The sequence below is a fragment of the Hyla sarda genome, chromosome 3 (assembly GCF_029499605.1).
Source record: "Hyla sarda isolate aHylSar1 chromosome 3, aHylSar1.hap1, whole genome shotgun sequence".
Lineage (NCBI taxonomy): Eukaryota > Metazoa > Chordata > Amphibia > Anura > Hylidae > Hyla > Hyla sarda.
The window spans coordinates 294,778,881-294,801,318 of record NC_079191.1 but is presented as its reverse complement, the minus strand read 5'-3'; the positions used below and the strand labels follow the sequence as shown (position 1 = coordinate 294,801,318).

At 41.8% G+C, this 22,438-nt stretch overlaps 1 protein-coding gene across 1 annotated transcript in view; it reads left to right on the top strand.

Annotated features, from left to right (window-relative positions):
• Positions 1-22,438, top strand: part of CEP170 (centrosomal protein 170) — a 539,078-nt gene that overhangs the window by 99,077 nt on the left and 417,563 nt on the right. Inside the window, exon 3 of the mRNA XM_056566907.1 lies at positions 17,227-17,316. Coding sequence (XP_056422882.1) covers positions 17,227-17,316 — 90 coding nt within the window. The remainder of the gene's footprint in view (positions 1-17,226; positions 17,317-22,438) is intronic.

The window sequence follows — 22,438 nt, the reverse complement described above, 5'->3', positions numbered from 1 at the left end:
AACAAACAAGGTATAAACCACTGTTCGGTGCCCAAAAATACTAGAAAACCTATATAGATGCACCAAACTGACACAATATTATGAGTAAATATAAATCTTTATTTTAATCAGATAAGATAAAACATGATAAAAAATCAGCAGCAGTTAGAAAGAAAACGACTCCGAACACAGATATTAAATAATGTCCAATAGGCACATGGACTGGCACATAAATATAGGTATACAATACTCAATGAAAAGTGGACTTAAAAACAAGCCACAGTACATGTATATATATAAAGAATACACCTAGAGGTGCCTAAGTAAACCCAGTACACTAATGTAAACAAGAAGGACATATAAAGAAGTATAGCTAGTATAGTGTCATTTGCCCAGTGCTATCGGCAGTATGAATACAGGGAGACAAGGATGTTGCCCATACATATCTGAGGGGAAACAAACCACCTCGGTAAAAGTTGGAGCATCGGTTGTCCCTGAAAAAAGTTTTATTGAACATATAAGACTGTCCATGCACCTAGCCAACTGACACCCAGCTATACTTACAAAGGTCGGGAGCCTACCCCTACGTCGTTTCGCTCACTCGCTTCCTCAGGGAGTGTCATATGGAGGGTAAACGGAAGTATATATATATATGATATCGACCAATCAAACAAGTTCTATAAGAATTAAATACCTGGTACAGCTGTGCGCGCTGTAAGCGTGACATGTAATGGTCTGCGCCATCTTGTCTTCAACCGCGCATGCGCACGGCACCACCGGAGTGCGTACGTATTGACATCACCACGATGGTAGCGGGCGCACGCGCAGTGAACACAAGAAGCTGGAACTGGTAAGGGAAAATCCAACGCATGTGCAGACAGGTAAATAAGCTGCGCGTGCGTGGAGAGGATAAGCCCGTATTCAACGGGCGCATGTAACCAAATAGTGGTAATAAGGGGAGCGCTATATTAAGAACATAGACAACACAAACCACATGTAGTGATGACAAGAATGTGCAAAGTGCTCGTGCCCAAAATAAAATAAAGTGATCATGCTCGTGAAAAAGTGAAACATAATAAAAACACAGAGTAAAATGTAGTAATAATATCACATGATGAGGAATAAATTTGTAAAAAATGACACATAAATATATAATGGATAAAGTGCATGTGTGCATATGCAAATATGTGCATGTAGGTGTATCCATATTGAGTGTACTTATACATAATTATGTGTAAAATGAATAGGTGAATGATGAAGTGTATTACAAAAATATTTATAATAATACATAATCACAATTAACAAAAACAGTTAATACCACGGGGCCTTAGGTGTACAAAAACAGTTAATACCACGGGGCCTTAGGATACAGACTTTTCCGTCTTTTAATTTGGACAATGAGTCTTATACAAAAAAATGGGAGGAAGCATGTAGTTTTTGCTCCAGGACTTTTATGTCCATAATCATGGAGCATAATACACAATCTTTGGGAGAAATAGCAGCACAAATTGTGTGTGTTGAACAAGAAATATCTAAGGTTCTGTCATCCGAAGATTTCTGTACTTTTAAAACAGAATTAGATGAAACAATGAAAATATGGGAAAAACAAATTAAGAGCAATAAGGCTAAGAAATTCTCAAGAGATGTGGGTGACTTCACCGGAAACAAGGTGTATAAATGGAAACAGGCTGTGAGAGAGGGCAGAACCAGGATACCCTCTGTTTCCTCTACTACATCAATGGGGGCTGAATCTACAACTTCATCATATACACCTACTATCCATAATCCTAGATTTGCTACCAATAGGAAACCACAGAGAAATAGACAGAACCAAAGGAAAAGAGTTGAGGAGCGTATGGACACTAGAAGTTCTAATGGCCCACGCAAGGTAATTAATTTATCAGACAGGACTTTGACTCCTGCAGAACAGGAGGTCCTAAGCTTAGGCTTAACTTTTTCACCCTCTTCATCTTTCAATCCCTTTGTTGCAGTGAAGGACTTACATCTCTTTGCGAGAAAATTAATTTTTAAAAAGATGTTTTACTCTACACCGGACACAGAGACCTTCCAAACAGCAGAAGAAATTGATGCAGTTCATACATTGAATGAACTTTTGGAGGAACAACAACTCCCAGAAATTGGTAAGTTCCCTAAACATCTTTTTTCCAAGTCTAAAAACTTCCCTCCACTCACTTTGAACCATTATGTAGACGTTTTTGTCCAGTTGGTTACCAAAGAATTTGAACGTATACCCAGGAATCGAGCATCTGACAATCTTACAAGGGTGCAACGCAGGGCTCTCATCGATCTGGGCCACTTGGACTTGTTCTTTTTGATGACTGACTTCGAACCAGAAACTTGTGAGTTTATTTTAAACTTATTGAGATTTGCTCTTACGCACAACTTCTTCTTATTTGGGGACCTCCTCTACCTACAAATCCAGGGAACTGCTATGGGGGCGGCTTGTGCGCCCTCATATGCAAATTTATTCCTTGGATTGTGGGAGAGGAGGATATTCATGCTTGAACCCCCTGCACTCATTGAAAAGGTGTCGCTATGGGGCAGATTTATTGATGATATTCTGTTTGTCTGGCATGGGTCCATTGACGAGTTAGGATCATTCATGGATCAACTCAACAATAACAACTACAACATTAAACTTACATATAAATATGGACGTACAAATATGGAGTTTTTGGATGTACTATTCAACATCGAATCAGATGGATACATATCATCAAATGTATATCGTAAAAAGACCTCCACAAACTCCCTTCTACACGCGACATCTTCTCATCCAAAACCTCTCATCTCCAACATCCCTGTAGGTCAATTCCTCAGGATGAAGCGCATCTGTTCATCGGATACATTCTTTGAGGAACAGGCTAAGGACCTTACAAATCGATTCAAGGAAAGAGGATATAGGCAGCAGGATATATCAAAAGCATATTCAAGAGCAAAGAATACCCCCAGGAACAATCTGTTGATGCAACCCAAGCAGAAAAACCCGGATAACCAGGTGAGATATATATCTAATTATACCTCACGCTGGCGACAAATGCAGAAAGCGCTACAAAAACACTGGTCCGTTTTGCAAATGGATCCAGTTATTGCACAGTATTTAACCACTAAGCCATCTATTACATATAGACGTGCAAGAAATTTAAAAGATATACTTGTGCACAGCCACCATAAAAAACCATCTATGAAAGGCATTTTCGGAACAAGGGGCCCCAAATGGGAGTGCAAACCATGTGGGGGATGTGTGGCTTGTCCCAACATTGAAAGGGCCACAGACTTTTGGGACTCCACAGGGTCCAAAAAGTATAAAATCACCCACGCTATAGATTGTTGTTCTACTGGGGTTGTCTACTATGCTATCTGTCCCTGCAATTTGATCTATGTGGGTTTGACCTCTAGGGAGCTACGGAGAAGAGTAAGAGAACATGTTCTGAGCATCGAAGCAGCCAAGAATGAACAGGATGTCACTAAACTCAAGACATTGGCTAGGCACTTTAAAGAGCATCATGCATGCAATGGACATTTATTGAAGGTAAGAGGAATCGATAGGGTGATTGTGGGACCCAGAGGGGGAGACTGGAAGCGTATTTTGGCACAGAGGGAAACCCGGTGGATTTTTGATTTAAAAACTGTTATCCCCTTTGGCCTCAACGAGCACAATAATTATGCTCCATTCTTGTAATCATGGTTGTTCCCCATATTTTTATCTTTATCTTCATATGTATATTTCATTTATTATTGTACTGACCACGTCTGGTCTGTGGTTGGTTTTATCATTACTCTTTGAGATTTTATGGACTAATTGGTTTTATATTCTTTTTGTTCTTTCTTATTTTCTCTTCCTCATTTGTATCTTTTCTTTTTTCTTCTTTTTTTCTTCTTTTCTCCCCTCTTTTCTTTTCCGTTCCCTGGCTTATCTATATCTTTATCCTGGTTTTTCTTTCTTTCTTTCTGTTTCTTTCTTTCTTCCTTTTTCTTTCTCTTTTCTTTTTCATCTCAGGTACCTGGCATATCTGCGGATTTTGAGTTCAGCGCGGGACTATATGCACCGACTCAACACCACATTGTGATTATGTATTATTATAAATATTTTTGTAATACACTTCATCATTCACCTATTCATTTTACACATAATTATGTATAAGTACACTCAATATGGATACACCTACATGCACATATTTGCATATGCACACATGCACTTTATCCATTATATATTTATGTGTCATTTTTTACAAATTTATTCCTCATCATGTGATATTATTACTACATTTTACTCTGTGTTTTTATTATGTTTCACTTTTTCACGAGCATGATCACTTTATTTTATTTTGGGCACGAGCACTTTGCACATTCTTGTCATCACTACATGTGGTTTGTGTTGTCTATGTTCTTAATATAGCGCTCCCCTTATTACCACTATTTGGTTACATGCGCCCGTTGAATACGGGCTTATCCTCTCCACGCACGCGCAGCTTATTTACCTGTCTGCACATGCGTTGGATTTTCCCTTACCAGTTCCAGCTTCTTGTGTTCACTGCGCGTGCGCCCGCTACCATCGTGGTGACGTCAATACGTACGCACTCCGGTGGTGCCGTGCGCATGCGCGGTTGAAGACAAGATGACGCAGACCATTACATGTCACGCTTACAGCGCGCACAGCTGTACCAGGTATTTAATTCTTATAGAACTTGTTTGATTGGTCGATATCATATATATATACTTCCGTTTACCCTCCATATGACACTCCCTGAGGAAGCAAGTGAGCGAAACGACGTAGGGGTAGGCTCCCGACCTTTGTAAGTATAGCTGGGTGTCAGTTGGCTAGGTGCATGGACAGTCTTATATGTTCAATAAAACTTTTTTCAGGGACAACCGATGCTCCAACTTTTACCGAGGTGGTTTGTTTCCCCTCAGATATGTATGGGCAACATCCTTGTCTCCCTGTATTCATACTGCCGATAGCACTGGGCAAATGACACTATACTAGCTATACTTCTTTATATGTCCTTCTTGTTTACATTAGTGTACTGGGTTTACTTAGGCACCTCTAGGTGTATTCTTTATATATATACATGTACTGTGGCTTGTTTTTAAGTCCACTTTTCATTGAGTATTGTATACCTATATTTATGTGCCAGTCCATGTGCCTATTGGACATTATTTAATATCTGTGTTCGGAGTCGTTTTCTTTCTAACTGCTGCTGATTTTTTATCATGTTTTATCTTATCTGATTATAATAAAGATTTATATTTACTCATAATATTGTGTCAGTTTGGTGCATCTATATAGGTTTTCTAGTATTTTTGGGCACCGAACAGTGGTTTATACCTTGTTTGTTTTTGGCCTCAATTTATTGGTTTACACAAGTCCATCCTGAAACAAAAAATCCTATCACTATTACCCCTCTGGAGGTTATACCACAAAATGTCTCTAATAGATTTGAGCAATTAAAACGTAAAGAAGTATATTGGATAAACAGAATGGAAACCTTGGTTCCCGATGGCCTCAATGAACTGTCTGAAGTTATTCTATAAATACACAATATTATATCATGCTCTTTCTATGAATAAAATGATAAAAAATTATAACAAATAATAAATAAAAGACAGGTTTACTTTTTCTACAAAACTATACATAACAAAATAATTATTACCATTGTTATTATATCTATAAATTCTTTTACCACTCACCCATTAGACGTCCTTTTATGCATTCAGCTGGAGTCTTCTAAATAATCCTTCCTCTCCTGCGAATGCCACTTCAATCCGTATGTGAAAAATACAAATGTAGGAAATCAGGGTTATATTGCCATCTAGTGGTGGTTTCTGAGCATCAACACCACATAACGTTTCCTTCCACATTTATGCACTACAACACTGCCACCCAATGGTTGTTTTTAGGTACTGTTTTTCATTCATTCATTCTCTAGGTTCTTAACTAAGAAATGTTTTAATTATAAATATTGTTAATTCCTGAGGATTTTATTAATACTAGTATGTTTATCTTATAAACTCATTGTATTTATTGCACAAATACTTTAGATTAGCGTCATTCTGATCTCAGTGACACGTTGCTTTCCGGTTCTCCGGAAGTGGTCATCAATTTTCTGAGACTATAAATGTAACTGTATTCTATGGAAATGTATGCCTGATGAAGATCCCGATTCAGGAACAGAGGTTTTTTTGGCATTTTCTTTTAGTTTTTTTGAAAACTGGCACTGCAGTTTTTGGGCCAATGTCAGAAGTGAATCCAGCAAGAAGGAAAAATCCTTCTTATATATTTTTCATTCCTTTTGAATACACTTTTGGCTTTGGCTCAAAAGCTGCAGTGGCAGTTAAAAATTCCAGAGAAAAACCTGTGTGGAAACCTAGCCTAGTATGTTCACACTGAGGGTTTGGAGAGGAATTTCAGTGAGTAATTCTGCTCGCTTATTTCTCTCCAATGAATTCAGCAGTGCCATACCCCATAGTATGTAGTTAACATTCCTCTCCTCAGTTCATACTGAGGAAATTCCGCTAGCGGAATTCTGTTACAGAATTCCGTTCCGCATGAAGAATGAACATGTTCGTTCTTCATGCGGAATTCGGCTTGTAACTCCATAGAAGTAAATGTAAAAATTTTTGGCAGTCTGCCACGCTTCCGTGTGGAATTTGCGCGGAATTCGCGCATTATTGTGTGTCCTATCCCCTTTCATTTCCGCGTGGAATTCAGCTTGAATTCTGCGCAAATTCCGCAAAATTCCATGCAGATTCCGTGCGGGAAAAAAAACGTCATTTTGAGCGGATTTAATCAGCGAGAATTCTGCAAACATCTTAACCAGTGTGAACATACCCTAAGCCAGGTCTGGGCTGGTGTAGATTTGCAGTTTTATAGAAGTTTGCAACTTTTTGTGAAACTTTTTATAGAAAGTCATAATGATAAATTCCTGACCATTGCATCTGCAAAGACAGATTTGACTGTCAACTGTAATTTCTCAATGATCTGTGCAATGAAAATGCGCAAAAAAGTCGCATGCAATGCTCGTGTGACTTCTTGCGCCTAACCACAGCAATAATAAAAAAATAAAAAAGTCTAAGGGTATGTTAACACTGAGGAATTGGAGAGGAATTTCCCCGAATAATTCTGCTCGCTTTTTCCTCTCCAAATCATTCATTAGTGAAATCCTCATAAAGTTGTACAGAATTTCTGCCCCTCAGTTCACACTGAGGAATTTCCTCAAGCAGAATTCTGACGAGGAAGTCTGTTCCGCTTGAAGAAAGAACATTTTCTTTCTTTCAGGCGGAATCAGCGTCGTTCTCCCATAGAGATCAATGTTATTTATTTTTTTCAGTCAGAAGTATTTCCACGCGGAATTGGCGCGGAATTTATTTTTTTATGAATAGAAATACTTCATACTCCTCCTCCGCATGAAACCTGTATTTCAATTCCGCGCGAAATCGCTGCTAATCCTGAGCGGAAAAAAACTGTGTTTTGGTGCGGAAATCTTCAGTGTGATTTCCGCCCCAATTCCTCAGTGTGAACATACCCTAAATCTCTTGACTAATTCTCCCCAAAGATTTTATCAACATCCTCTGAATAGTCACCTGCCTGTGACGTGCTCCTCCTACTTCTTTCTCCAGGTTGTTGGTCATATCCATTTTTTTCCAGACTGATTCATTAGTTTTTCTGCCCATTATCCTCTCTTCTTTTTCCCATTGATAGTTCAGTTTTTTTAGTTGTTAAGTTTAGGGGCAGGGATTGGGAATGCGATAGGGCAGCTGTTGAATCACAAGAGATTTTCTAATCTGTTTTTGTAATTATTAAACTTAATTCCTTGATTGTCAAACCCTGTGTTTGTGTCTTTATTTAACAACTAGCTGAGTACCCGGCGTTGCATGGATTTTCCTTCCTAATCCTTGTTGTGGAGGAAAATCAACAGAGGAAGCTTTTGACTTCATATCCCGTCCTCATATATTGTTGTCATATCCCGACTTGCTATCCCGACCTGCTATCCCGACCTCCTATACCGTCCTTCTATCCCGTCTTCCCATCCCATCCTCCTATCCAGACCTCCCATCCCGACCTCCTATTCCGACCTCCTACCCCGTCCTCCTTTCTCGACCTCCTATCTCGACCTCCTATTCCGACTTCCTATCCCGTCCTCCTATCCAGTCCTCCTATCCCATCCTCCTTTCTCGACCTCCTATCCTGTCCTCCTATCCTGTCCTCCTATCCCGTCCTCCTATCCCGTCCTCCTATCCCGTCCTGCTATCCCATCCTCCAATCCCGTCCTCCTATCTCGTCCTCATATCCCGACCTCATATCCCGACCCGTAATATGTGTACCAGGTATTGAAATATCTCCAGCTTACGAAAGTTATGTGGGAACATACATTTCCCATTGATTTGCATGGGACTTTAACCCCTTAAGGACCCAGCCATTTTACACCTCAGGACCCGGCCATTTTTTGCAATTCTGACCACTGTCACTTTAAACATTAATAACTCTGGAATGCTTTTAGTTATCATTCTGATTCCGAGATTGTTTTTTCGTGACATATTCTACTTTAACATAGTGGTAAAATTTTGTGGTATCTTGCATCCTTTCTTGGTGAAAAATCCCAACATTTTATGAAAAATTTGAAAATTTTGCATTTTTTTAACTTTGAAGCTCTCTGCTTGTAAGGAAAATGGATATTCCAAATAATTTTTTTTTTATTCACATATACAATATGTCTATTTTATGTTTGCATCATAAAATTTACGTGTTTTTACTTTTGGAAGTCACCAGAGGGCTTCAAAGTTCAGCAGCAATTTTCCAATTTTTCACAAAATTTCCAAACTCACAATTTTTCATGGACCAGTTCAGGTTTGAAGTGGATTTGAAGGGTCTTCATATTAGAAATACCCCACAAATGACCCCATTATAAAAACTGCACCCCCCAGAGTATTCAAAATGACATTCAGTCCGTGTTTTAACCCTTTAGGTGTTTCACAGGAATAACAGCAAAGTGAAGGAGAAAATTCACTTTCTCCATTTTTTACACTCGCATGTTCTTGTAGACCCAATTTTTGAATTTTTACAAGGGGAAAAAGGAGAAAATGTATACTTATATTTGTAGCCCAATTTCTCTCGAGTAAGCACATACCTCATATGTCTATGTAAAGTGTTCGGTGGGCGCAGTAGAGGGCTCAGAAGCGAAGGAGCGACAAGGGGATTTTGGAGAGTACGTTTTTTTGAAATGGTTTTTGGGAGGCATGTTGCATTTAGGAAGCCCCTATGGTGCCAGAACAGCAAAAATCCCCCAAATGGCATACCATTTTGGAAACTAGACCCCTTGAGGTACGTAACAAGGAATAAAGTGAGCCTTAATACCCCACAGGGGTTTCACCACTTTTGCATACGTAAAAAAAAAAATAAAAAAAATCACTAAAATGTGTGTTTCCCCCCAAATTTCACATTTTTGCAAGGGTTAATAGCAGAAAATACCCCCCAAAATTTGTAACCACATCTCTTCTGATTATGGAGGTACCCCATAAGTTGACCTGAAGTGCACTACGGGCGAACTACAATGCTCAGAAGAGAAGGAGTCATATTTGGCTTTTTGAGAGCAAATTTTGCTCGGGGGGCATGTCGCATTTAGGAAGCCCATATGGTGCCAGGACAGCAAAATAACCCCCACATGGCATACCATTTTGGAAACTAGACCCCTTGAGGAACGTAACAAGGCATAAAATGAGCATTTACCCCCCACTGGTGTCTGTCATATCTTTGGAACAGTGGGCTGTACAACATTTTTAATTTGCACAGCCCACTGTTCCAAAGATCTGTCAGACACCTGTGGGGTGTAAATTCTCACTGCACCCCTCATTACATTCCGTGAGGGGTGTAGTTTCCGAAATGGGGTCACGTGGGGTTTTGTTTTTTTTTGCGTTTGTCAAAACCGCTGTAACAATCAGCCACCCCTGTGCAAATCACCTCAAATGTACATGGCGCACTCTCCCTTCTGGGCCTTGTTGTGCGCCCCCAGAACACTTTACGCCCACATATGGGGTATCTCCGTACTCGGGAGAAATTGTGTTACAAATTTTGTGGCGCTTTTTTCCCCTTTACCTCTTGTCAAAATGAAAAGTATAGGGCAACACCAGCATGTTAGTGTAAAAAGTTTATTTTTTTACACTAACATGCTGGTGTAGACCCCAACTTCACCTTTTCATAAGGGGTGAAAGGAGAAAAAGACCCCCAAGATTTGTTAGTCAATTTCTCCCGAGTACGGCAATACCCCATATGTGACCCTAAACTGTTGCCTTGAAATACGACAGGGCTCCAAAGTGAGAGCGCCATGCGCATTTGAGGCCTGAATTAGGGATTTGCATAGGGGTGGACATAGGGGTATTCTACGCCAGTGATTCCCAAACAGGGTGCCTCCAGCTGTTGCAAAACTCCCAGCATGCCTGGACAGTCAACGGCTGTCTGGCAATACTGGGAGTTGTTTTGCAACAGCTGGGGGCTCCATTTTGGAAACCGTGGCGTACCAGGCGTTTTTCATTTTTATTGGGGAGGGGCGGGGACTGTGTAGGGGTATGTGTATATGTAGTGTTTTTTACTTTTTATTTTATTTTGTGTTAGTGTAGTGGTGTGTAGTGTTTTTAGGGCACAGTCACACGGGCGGGGGGTTACAGCGAGTTTGAGCTGCCGCGCAAAATTTGCTGCATCGCAAACTTGCAGCCCGATACTCACTGTAAGCCCCCTGCCCATGTGAATGTACCCTGTACATTCACAGGGGGGGGGGGGGGGGACCTCCAGCTGTTGCAAAACTACTACTCCCAGCATGCCTGAGAATGTTTGGGAGTTGTGGTTTTGCAACAGCTGGAGGCACACGGGTTGGGAAACACTGAGTTAGGAAACAATGTTTCCCAACCAGTGTGCCTCCAGCTGTTGCAAAACCACAACTCCCAAACATTCTCAGGCATGCTGGGAGTAGTAGTTCGGCAACATCTTTAGAGCCAGATGTTGCCGAACTACAACTCCCAGCATGCTTGGAGTTGTAGTTTTGCAACATCTGGAGGACTACAGTTTGCAGACCACTAATACAGTGGTTCCCAATCTGTGCCCTTCCAGATGTTGCAAAACTAGAACTCCCAGTATGCCAAAACTGTCCAGGCATGCTGGGAGTTGTAGTTCTGCAACATCTGAAGGGCCAGATGTTACAGAACTACAACTCCCAGCATGCCTGGAGAGTAAGGGCATGCTGAGGATGTGTAGTTTTGCAACATCTGGAAGGGCACAGTGGTCTCCAAACTGTGGACCTCCAGATGTTGCAAAACTGCAACTCCCAGCATGCCCAGACGCCAAGGGCTGTCTGGGCATGCTGGGAGTTGTAGTTTACAGGGTCTTATTACAGCAATGCATGTCGCTTTACGGCGACGTGCATTGCTGTAAAGGGCCCGACCGCGGCTGAAGATATACTCACCTGTCGCCGCCGCCGCCATCTTCCTCGCCGGGATCCGGGTCTTCAGGGACGAGGTAAGTACCGGGGCCGGTCCCCATTACTCCCCCGTCCCCCGCCGTGTCCTCCGGTCTTCCTCCCGTTCTCTCCGGACTTTCAGGGGCCGGGCAGGACGGGAGGAAGTAACCGCCCCCCCTCCTGCGATTGGTCGGTTAACTAACCGACAGATCGCAGGGTATAGGAGGAGGTGGCCGGCTTGCCACCTCGCTCCTATACGTTAGCATGGTCCTGGCTGTCTGTGACAGCCGGGATCATGCGAAATTACCGGGCGGTCGGGTCCCAGAGACCCGATCAGCCCGGTATCGGCGCAGATCGCAAGGGCGATTTCCCTTGCGATTTGCGGCGATCGCCGACATGGGGGGCCTACATGGCCCCCCTTGGCGTTTGCCCTGGATGCCTGCTGAAGGATTTCAGCAGGCATCCAGTTCCGATCTCTGCCCGGCGAGCGGCAGAGACCGGAAAACGCCATGACGTATGCATACGTCATGGGTCCTTAAGACCCAGGGTGTGAAGACGTATGCATACGTCATGGGTCCTGAAGAGGTTAAAACTAAAACCCCGACCCTGACAAATGGGGGTAGTTAAGGGTTAAATTAACTATCCTATATTTTCAGTGGACATATAAGTAACATGTGACCAAGTATTATCACAATATCTCCAGCCGTTTGGAAGTTATGCGGTAACATTTCCCATAGACTTGTATGGGACTTTAAACAAAAACCCAACAGACCCTGGCAAATGGGGGTGAGTAAGGGTTAAATTACCTATCCTATGTTTGTTGTTGACATATAAGTAACATGTGTGCCAAGTTTCATGTTAATATCTTTAGCCGTTTGGACGTGATGCTGGAACATACATACACACACTCACACACACACACACACACATTAGGGGAGATTTATCAAAGCTGTCTATGTCCTGCATCAATATAGACCAAACTACAGAGCATTAGGCTGGTCTATTGTGCGGCTATTATATCAAAAGGCGCACGGCTCTTGATAAATTCTGTGCACAGACTTCGGGACCTATGCATTAGACTGTATTTAAACCTGCTTCAGTATGGTCTGACATTTCAGCTTACCTTCAGCTGATGCGACTTGTCGCTGAAAATTCGCTTTTGATAAATTCAGCACCAATGCATTTTTCCGTTTAAAATAGACTAGAATGCATCATGTTCTAAAAATCTTTTTTTTTTTTTTTAGCCTATTAACAGTTCAAAATGAAAAATTGTTAATCACAGTCATGGTTTCACATGAAATAGACCATGGGTCATTCTGATGTTGTCCCTAACCTGTTGTATGTACAGCTGAACCCAATAAAGCAACATTTTATTAAAAGTGTATTTTGAGCTTCAAAAGTAGTTTTAGTACTGCTTAATCAACTTTATAAATACTGAAGAACATTTTGCTTCACTGGGTGTGTTTTGGGTAAAATAATGTCTGTGGAGTTATGTAGTTTCAAAGATGCATTAGAAGATGGAAATTTGATTTGGAAGGCCAGTCTTTTGGTTTAAGAAAACAATAAAAAATTGCTCATTTGGTAAAAAAAATTTCAAAACCAACGAATAAATAAAATAAAAAATAAAAAAATCTCTAAACATATATACAATTTCTGATGAAAGACATTGTCCGAAGAAAATATGAATTAAGTCTTCAGGGTGGTGGTCATAATGGGATATCTATTAATGTGGGATACTTCACTAGGTACTGATGTGGGCATTATGCATGGGCATGACACCTTCAGGTTTCATGAAGTAGTCCATGAACGTGTCATCCACTCATACAACCTGAATTTCCCAGTACTACCATAGGTGCCAAGTTCGATCACAACATGCTTGTTAACTAGTGTCAGCCTCTGCCATCAGGACCACTGAAAAGTACCTTTTGTAGTTAAAGTAATGCCATCCTAATGCAGAGGCTGCTGCTTACATAGGTGCTTACATTATATATTTTAAGAAATTAGCCACAGACTGAATGCCTTCTTCAACCTGTAGCGAAATGGGATTGGACTAGGCATTACAATGTACTGCAATTCCTTCCAGTTTATGTGGTTTGCGCCTCTCACAATTCCAGAAATGCCACATTTACCAACATGGAACTGGAGAGGCAGGTATGTATAACCCTAATTCCCAAAAATCATAAATAAAAGTTGTAATCGAAACAAAATTTGGACAACCATATTGTAAATTTTTAACCCTCTATTGACCATAGCCATTAATAGTAAATGTATTGCTAAAGATGATCAAGTAGTTTGAAACCTGTAAGGAGATAAGGTTGTCAAATGCCTCCAATGGAATCTGGCCAAAGTTAAAAACTTTCTAAGGAAATGTGGCATCAGCTCTAACGTCCACTGAAGGTCTGCTTGCTCTGCAACGAAGCATAACAACATATTTATGAGGAATGCATACCCAATAAAAAAAACAGGCAGACTTTCAACCTATGTGAAAGTACTCTTATACAATTAAATGGGTTATCTGAATTACAGGGTGGGCATTTATATGGATACCCCTTAATATAATGGGATTGGTTGGTGATATTAACTTCCTGTTTGTGGCACATTAGTATATTTGAGGGGGGAAACTTTTCAAGATGGGTGGTGACCATGGCGGCCATTTTGAAGTCAGCCATTTTGAATCCAACTTTTGCTTCTTCGATAGGAAGAGAGTCATGTGACACATCAAACTTATTGGGAATTTCACAAGAAAAACAATGGTGTGCTTGGTTTTAATGTAACTTTATTCTTTCATGAGTTATTTACAAGTTTCTCTTTGTTTACAGCCATTGACATGTCGTCGAGGTTAACACGTGAGGAGCGGAAATAAATTGTGTTGATGTCTGGTGAACGCAGTAACCGGGTCATTGCAGCAGATTTCAATGCAAGACACCCTACTAGACCACCCATCTACCATGCTACAGTTAGCAAACTGCTTGCTAAGTTTCGTGAAACTGGTTCATTGTTGGATTTGCCAAAATGTGGACGCATGAAATCTGTCACAAATGAAGAAACATCAGTGGCTGTCCTAGCTTCATTCAGCTAGAGCCCACAGCGTAGCACTCGCCGCATGTCACTGGAGAGTGGTATTAGTCGAACATCCCTTCGGCGGATATTAGCTACTCACAAATGGCACCCTTACAAACTCCAGCTACTGCAGCATCTCAATGAGGATGACCCAGATCAGTGCACTGAATTTGCAGAATGGGCAAAAAAAAATTGGAACAGGACCTTCAGTTTACACAGAAGATTTTGTTCAGTGATGATGCAAACTTTTATGTGAAAGGTGAAGTTAACAAACAAAACCACCGCTATTGGTCTGACACTAACCCATATTGGATAGATCCCTCCTAGACTGTTGGAACACAAAAATTGATGGTATGGTATATGGGGTACAAAGATAGTGGGGCCCTTCTTCATCAATGGAGACCTCAAGGCCACTGGATATGCAAAATTGCTACATGATGATGTGTTTCCCTCTTTATGCACTGAAGCTGGCACATTCCCTGAGTTTTTCCAGCAAGATTGTGCAGCACCACATTATGGGTGTCGGGTCCGAGCATCCCTAGATGAACAGTTTCCTGGAAAGTGGATTGGTCTTTGTGGGACAGTTGAATGGCCCCCAAAGTCTCCCGATCTGACCCCCTTATACTTTTATCTTTGGGGTCATCTGAAGGCAATTGTCTTTGCTGTGAAGATACGAGATGTGCAGCACCTGAAACTACGGATACTGGAAGCCTGTGCTAGCATTTCTCCTGCGGTGTAGCTATCAGTGTGTGAAGAGTGGGAGAAGAGGGTTGCATTGACAATCCAACACAAAGGACAGCACATTGAACACATTTTATAAGTGGTCAGAAACTTGTAAATAACTCATGAAAGAATAAACCAAGCACACCAGTGTCTTATTTTGTGAAATTCCCAATAAGTTTGATATGTCACATGACCCTCTTCCTATTGAAAAAACAAAAATTGGATTCAAAATGGCTGCCATGGTCACCACCCATCTTGAAAAGTTTCCCCCCTTACATATACTAATGTGCCACAAACAGGAAGTTAATATCACCAACCATTCCCATTTTATTAAGTTGTATCCATATAAATGGCCCACCCTGTATTTTAAAAGCCTGTTAATATGTTCAAAATCGAAAAATAAGGTATACTCACTTGTTTGAGATTTACTGTGTCAGGTGCCTGTGCTCTAGTACTCCCAAAAGGCTTTATTTACTTCTCTGCATGACATGCTTTAAGTATTAGGGTGGGTTCACACTACGTTTTCTCCCATACGGGAGCGCATACGGCAGGGGGGAGCTAAAACCTCGCGCTCCCGTATGTCATTCATTTCAATGAGCCGGCCAGAGTGAAACGTTCAGTCCGGTCGGCTCATTTTTGCGCCGTATGCGCTTTTACGACCGGACCTCAAACCGTGGTTGACCACAGTTTTAGGTCCGGTTGTAAAAGCGCATACGGTGCAAAAATGAGCCGACCGGACCGAACGTTTCACTCCGGCCGGCTCATTGAAATGAATGACATACGGGAGCGCATACGAAGGCATACGGGAGCGCGAGGTTTTAGCTCCCCCCTGCCGTATGCGCTCCCGTATGGGAGAAAACGTAGTGTGAACCCAGCCTTACTCTGATGACTTGCCTGGGCACCCGGCTATCAACCACTGGCCTCAGTGATAGCTAACAGGAGAGACCAGTGATTTGGCTTTAGTGTGTTCAGACTCACCATCACTGCAAGGAAAAGACACTTTTTATTTTAAACAGTTATTGGCTTTTAAAAATTATTATGATTATAATAAGTAAAATAAATTGCATTATTACTTTAACCTTTAGTCTGTTTAAAATTTTTTCAATATAATTTTATAGCCTTTGGTGTCTCATTCAATTTTGTTGTTAACCCTCCTACTGGTTGACTATCTGCACTTTCCACTGAATAGTTTGCGAGACATGAACTTTATTTTAAAAAAAGGCTGTGAATGCTAGGTTGAGGGAGGAGTGTGAATATTAGTGCTAATACACTCTTGAATTTTTAGTTAAAGTGCAGAAATATAGATATAGAACTATACCTCTGGAACAGGAGTGGTGTACTACCAAGGTAAAAACTGATTTATAAAACTGTTCATATGCCATAACATTATATAATTTAGGATAATTTTAAAGGGGCTATCCAGGAATCGGAGCTTTTTTTCTTTCAAAAACAGCTCCCTGTCTGTCTCCAGGTTGCTGTGGTATTACACGTTGGCTCCATTCACTTCAATGGAACTGAGCTGCAGAATCACACCTAACCTGGAGACAGACAGGGAGAAGTTTTTAAAAGAAAAAAGCTCTGTTTTTCAATTCCTGGGTAATCCCTTTAACTACATGTTTATCCAAGAAACCTAATGATTATATATAACCAGTATAATAGAAACAGCAGCACTCTAATGTAAGATGAGTGTGTGTTAGGCTTTATTCTTCAGATGCAGCACCTTCCAACCGTCTCAGACGGTGTGAGATGGTTGGAACCTTGCGGCATCTGATGTGGAGTGCTGTTGTTTCTATTATACTGGTTTCTGTGGGAGTCCTGACCCGGGCTCGGCCAGCGTGCACCCGCCTGCATATCCAGTAGTGCGGTTTCCCTTCTAGTTGTTAAATATATATATATATATATATATATATATATATATATATATATATATATATCCTTATATAAATTTATTTTATTTCATGTAAATAATTCTATTTCAACTATTTTATTTTTACAGTCAAGAAGTGTGGACAAGCAACATGCGGTTATCAACTATGAAGCCTCTACTGATGAACATTTAGTCAAAGACTTAGGTAGTCTTAATGGGGTAAGTTTAAGCATCATAATTTGTACATTAAAAAAATATATATTTTCAAAATTAGTGCTTAAAAATAGGGTATAGTGATTTTATCAACTTGCTTAAAAAGAGGGATTTTTTAAAGTCCTATTTCTCTATGTAATAATGTTTTAGTAAGGCATTTTCCCGACCCTCAACGGTCATTTTGCATCTGCTGGTGGTTGTCAGGAAGCTGATAATGGCTGAGGTGGCTTTCTTGCTTTGGTGGTTATCTCCTTTTAGATTTTTTTTTAACCTGTTAAGGACTATGGACGTACGCGTACGTCCTAGCTCCCTGGTACTTAAGGACCAAGGACGTACGCGTACGTCATGGAGAATTTCGGTCTAAATTGCAAGTGAATTCACATTTGCGATTTGCGCCTATTCCGGATGATACGGGTCTATGGTGAACCGGAATATAAGGGGGATCGCGGTTGTCTAAGACACCCACGATCTACCTGAAGGGATAGGAGTGAGGTGGCAGGGGTGACACCCCTCTTATCCCTGCTATTGGTCGTATAGACGCGATGACCAAAAGCAGATCGGGGGGCGGATAACATTCGGTTTCCCTGTTCTGCCCACCCACAATAGGCGGGGCAGGACGGGGAAACGACAGAGGACCGGGCGCCGAAGTCCACTTACCCATCGGCGATGGCAGTGGGACACGATCGGCGGTGGCAGCAGGCGGCAGAAGAGGACGGCTATGCGGCTCCCTGGATCGTACAGAAGCTGGTGAGTTGCCTAGCAACATCTGGAGGGCTACAGTCTGAGACCACTATACAGTGGTCTCTATACTGTAGCCCTCCAGATGTTGCAAAACTACAACTCCCAGCATGCCCAGACAGCTGTTGGGGCATGCTGGGAGTTGTAGTTTTGTAACAGCTAGAGGGCTACAATTTAAGACCACTATACAGTGGTCTCTAAACTGGATCCCTCTAGATCTTGCAAAACTACAACTCCTAGCATGCTCACACAGAAGTTTGCTGTCTGGGCATGCTGGGATTTCTAGTTTTGCAACATCTCGAGGGTAACAGTTTGGAGATCACTGTGCAATGGTCTCTAAACTATAGCCCTCCAGATGTTGCAAAACTGCAAATCCCAGCATGCCCAAACAGCAAACAGCTGTCTCGGCATGCTGGGAGTTGTAGTTGCGTACCTACAGCTGTTGTATAACTACATCTCCCAGCATGCCCTTCGGTGATCAGTACATGCTGGGAGTTGTAGTTTTGCAACAGCTGGAGGCACACTGGTTAGAAAATACTGAGTTAGGTAACAGAACCTAACTGAAGGTTTTCCAACCAGTGTGCCTCCAGCTGTTGCAAAAGTACAACTCCCAGCATGCAAGGTATGTCAGTACATGCTGGGAGTTGTAGTTTTGAAATAGCTGGAGGTTTGCCAGGGTACATTCACTGCCTATGTGAATGTACAGGGTACATTCACATAGGCAGATTTACAGTAAGTTCCCTGCTTCAAGTTTGAGCTGCGGCAAATTTTTCGCTGCACCGCAAACTCCTAGTGGGATACTCACCGTAACCCGCCAGTGCGAATGTACCCTAAAAACACTACACTAACACATAATAAAGGGTAAAACACTACATATACACCCCCTTACACTGTCCCCCCCAATAAAAATTTAAAACTTATTGTACGGCAGTGTTTCCAAAACGGAGCCTCCAGCTGTTGCAAAACAACAACTCCCAGCATTTCCGGACAGCCACTGACTGTCCAGGCATCCTGGGAGTTTACCAACAGCTGGAGGCACCCTGTTTCCACCCTATGTCCACCCCTATGCAATCCCTAATTTAGTCCTCAAATGCGCATGTGCTCTCTCACTTCAGAGCCCTGTCGTATTTCAAGGAAGCAGTTTAGGGCCACATATGGGGTATTTCCGTACTCGGGAGAAATTGCACTACAAATTTTGGGGGGCTTTTTCTCCTTTTACCCCTTATGAAAAGGAAAACTTGTAGTCTACACCAGCCTGTTAGTGTAAAAAAATTATTTTTTTTACACTAACATACTGATGTTGCCCCATACTTTATATTTTCACAAGCGGTAAAAGCAAAAAAAAAAAAACAAAATTTGTAACGCAATTTCTCTTGAGTACAGAAATACCCCATATGTGGGCATAAAATGCTCTGCGGATGCACAACAAGGCTCAGGAGTGAGAGCGCACTATGTACATTTGAAGCCTAAATTGGTGATTTGCACAGGGGTGGCTAATTTTACAGCGGTTCTGACATAAATGCAAAAGAATAAATACCCACATGTGACCCCATTTTGGAAACTACACCCCTCACAGAACGTAACAAGGGGTATAATGAGCCTTAACACCCCACAGGTGTTTGAAGAATTTACATTAAAGTTGGTAAGAAAAATAAAAAATAATAATTTTTTCACTAAAATGCTGTTGTCACCCTAAATTTTACATTTTCACAAGGGAAAATAGGAAAAAAGCCCCCCAAAATTTGTAACCCCATTTCCTCTGAGTAAGAAAATACCCCATATGTGGATGTTACGTGCTCTGCGGGCGAAGTACAATGCTCAGAAGAGAGGGAGCGCCATTGGGATTTTGTAGAGAGAATGTGTCTAAAATTGAAGGCCATGTGTGTTTACAAAGCCCCCATAGTGCAAGAACAATGGACATGCACATGTGACCCCATTTTGGAAACTACACCCCTCACTTAACCCCTTAAGGACCGGGGTTTTTTCCGTTTTTGCATTTTCGTATTTTGCTCCTTGCCTTTAAAAAATCATAACTCTTTCAATTTTGCACCTAAAAATCCATATGATGGCTTATTTTTTGCGCCACCAATTCTACTTTATAATGAAAACAAAAATCAACAGTGAAACGGAAAAAAAAATCATTGTGCGACAAAATTGAAAAAAACCCGCCATTTTGTAACTTTTGGGGGCTTCCGTTTCTACGTAGTACATTTTACGGTAAAAATGACACCTTATCTTTATTCTGTAGGCCCATATGATTAAAATCGTAACTACATGCAGGAAAATTAATACGTTTAAAATTGTCATCTTCTGACCCCTATAACTTTTTTATTTTTCCGTGTATGGGGCGGTATGAGAGCTCATTTTTTGCGCTGTGATCTGAAGTTTTTAACGGTACAATTTTTGCATTGATAGGACTTATTGATCGCTTTTTATTCATTTTTAAATTATATAAAAAGTGACCAAAAATGCACTATTTTGGACTTTGGAATTTTTTTGCGTGCACGCCATTGACTGAGCGGTTTAATTAATTATATATTTTTATAAATCGGACATTTCCGCACGTGGTGATACCATATATGTTTATTTTTATTTTTATTTACACTGTGGTTTTTTTTTATTGGAAAAGGGGGGTGATTCAAACTTTTAAAAGGGGAGGAGTTATATGATCTTTATTCACTTTTTTTTGCAGTATTATAGGTCCCATAGGGACCTATAACACTGCACACACTGACCTTCATCATTGATCACTGGTTTCTCATAGGAAACCAGTGATCGACGATTCTGCCGCATGACTGCTCATGCCTGGATCTCAGGCACTGAGCAGTCATTCGGCGATCGGACAGCGAGGAGGCAGGTAGGGGCCCTCCCGCTGTCCTGTAAGCTGTTCGGGATGCCGCGATTTCGCCACGGCTATCCCGAACAGCCCACTGAGCTAGCCGGCAACTTTCCCTGTCGCTTTTAGCCGCGCGGCTCAGCTCTGAGTGCGCGGCTAAAGGGTTAATAGCACGCGGCACCGCGACCGGCGCTGCGCGCTATTAGAGGCGGGTCCCGGCTTCACTATGATGCCGGGCCCGCCGTGATATGATGCGGGGTTACTGTGTAACCCCGCGTTATATCAGGAGAGCAGGACCAAGGACGTACCGGTACGTCCTTGGTCCTTAAGGGGTTAATGTAGTAAGGGGTACAGTGAGCATTTACGCCCCACAGGTGTCTGACAGATTTTTGGTACAGTTGTCCGTGAAAATGAAAAATGTAATTTTTCATTTGCACTGCCCACTGTTCCAAAGATGTGTCAAGTGCCAGTGGGGTGTAAATACTCACTGCACCCCTTATTACATTCTGTGAGGGGTGTAGTTTCCAAAATGGGGTCACATGTGTGGGGGTCGCCTGTTCTGACACCACGGGGGGCTTTGTAAACGCACATGGCATCTGACTCCCATTCCAAACAAATTCACTCTCCGAAAGCTCAATAGCGCTCCTTCTCTTCTGAGCATTGTAGTGCGCCAGCAGTGCACTTGGCGTCCACACATGGGGTATTTCCATACTCAGAAGAAATGGTGTTACAAATTTTGAGGGGCATTTTCTACTATTACCCCTTGTATAAATGTAAAATTTGGGGGAAAATCAGCATTTTAGAGAAAAAATAATTCATTTACACATCCAAATTTAATGAAAAGTCGTCAAACACCTGTGGGGTGTTAAAGGACAAGTCTCACAGTAAAAAATTGTTCAGCTTTTAGTGCAGAAGGTAAAGTTATATAGGTTTGTAAATCACTTCCATTACCAATACTGCTTATAAACAAGCTTTTTCTGCATTCTTCTGTCTGACAGGAAATTCAGCTGTTCCAGGTTTTCATGACTTTCGACCTGTTATCAGCAGCATCCCGGGGGGCCGTGACGTGACAATTACCCAAAAAACCTCTGTGCTGCAGAGAGCTCCCTGTGCTCGGCCTTAGTCCCTCCCATCTGATGAATATTCACACTGTCCTCCCTCTGTTCTGCAGTGATTGGCTTAGCAGCACTGCCTATATGCCGGCTGATTCAGATTATAGCAGCCCCAGCAAACAGGCTGATTCTCTCCCCTCTCCTTGCTAATGTTTTTACACTGAGAACGGAGGAGAGGGGGGAGGGGAGGGAGCTGCCAGTTAGAGATGTCACACTGAGCACTGGGAAGAGAGAGTAGAGCTGTCACACTGAGAATGGAGGGGAGGGATAGTAGAGCTGTCACACTGAGCCCTGGGGAGAGAGAGTAGAGCTGTCACACTGAGAATGGAGGGGAGGGAGAGTAGAGCTGTCACACTGAGCACTGGCGAGAGAGGAGTGCAGGGCAGAGCAGGGGGAGGTGATTGTGCCACTGTAAATCTGTTTCACTGAGAGGAGGAGGGGG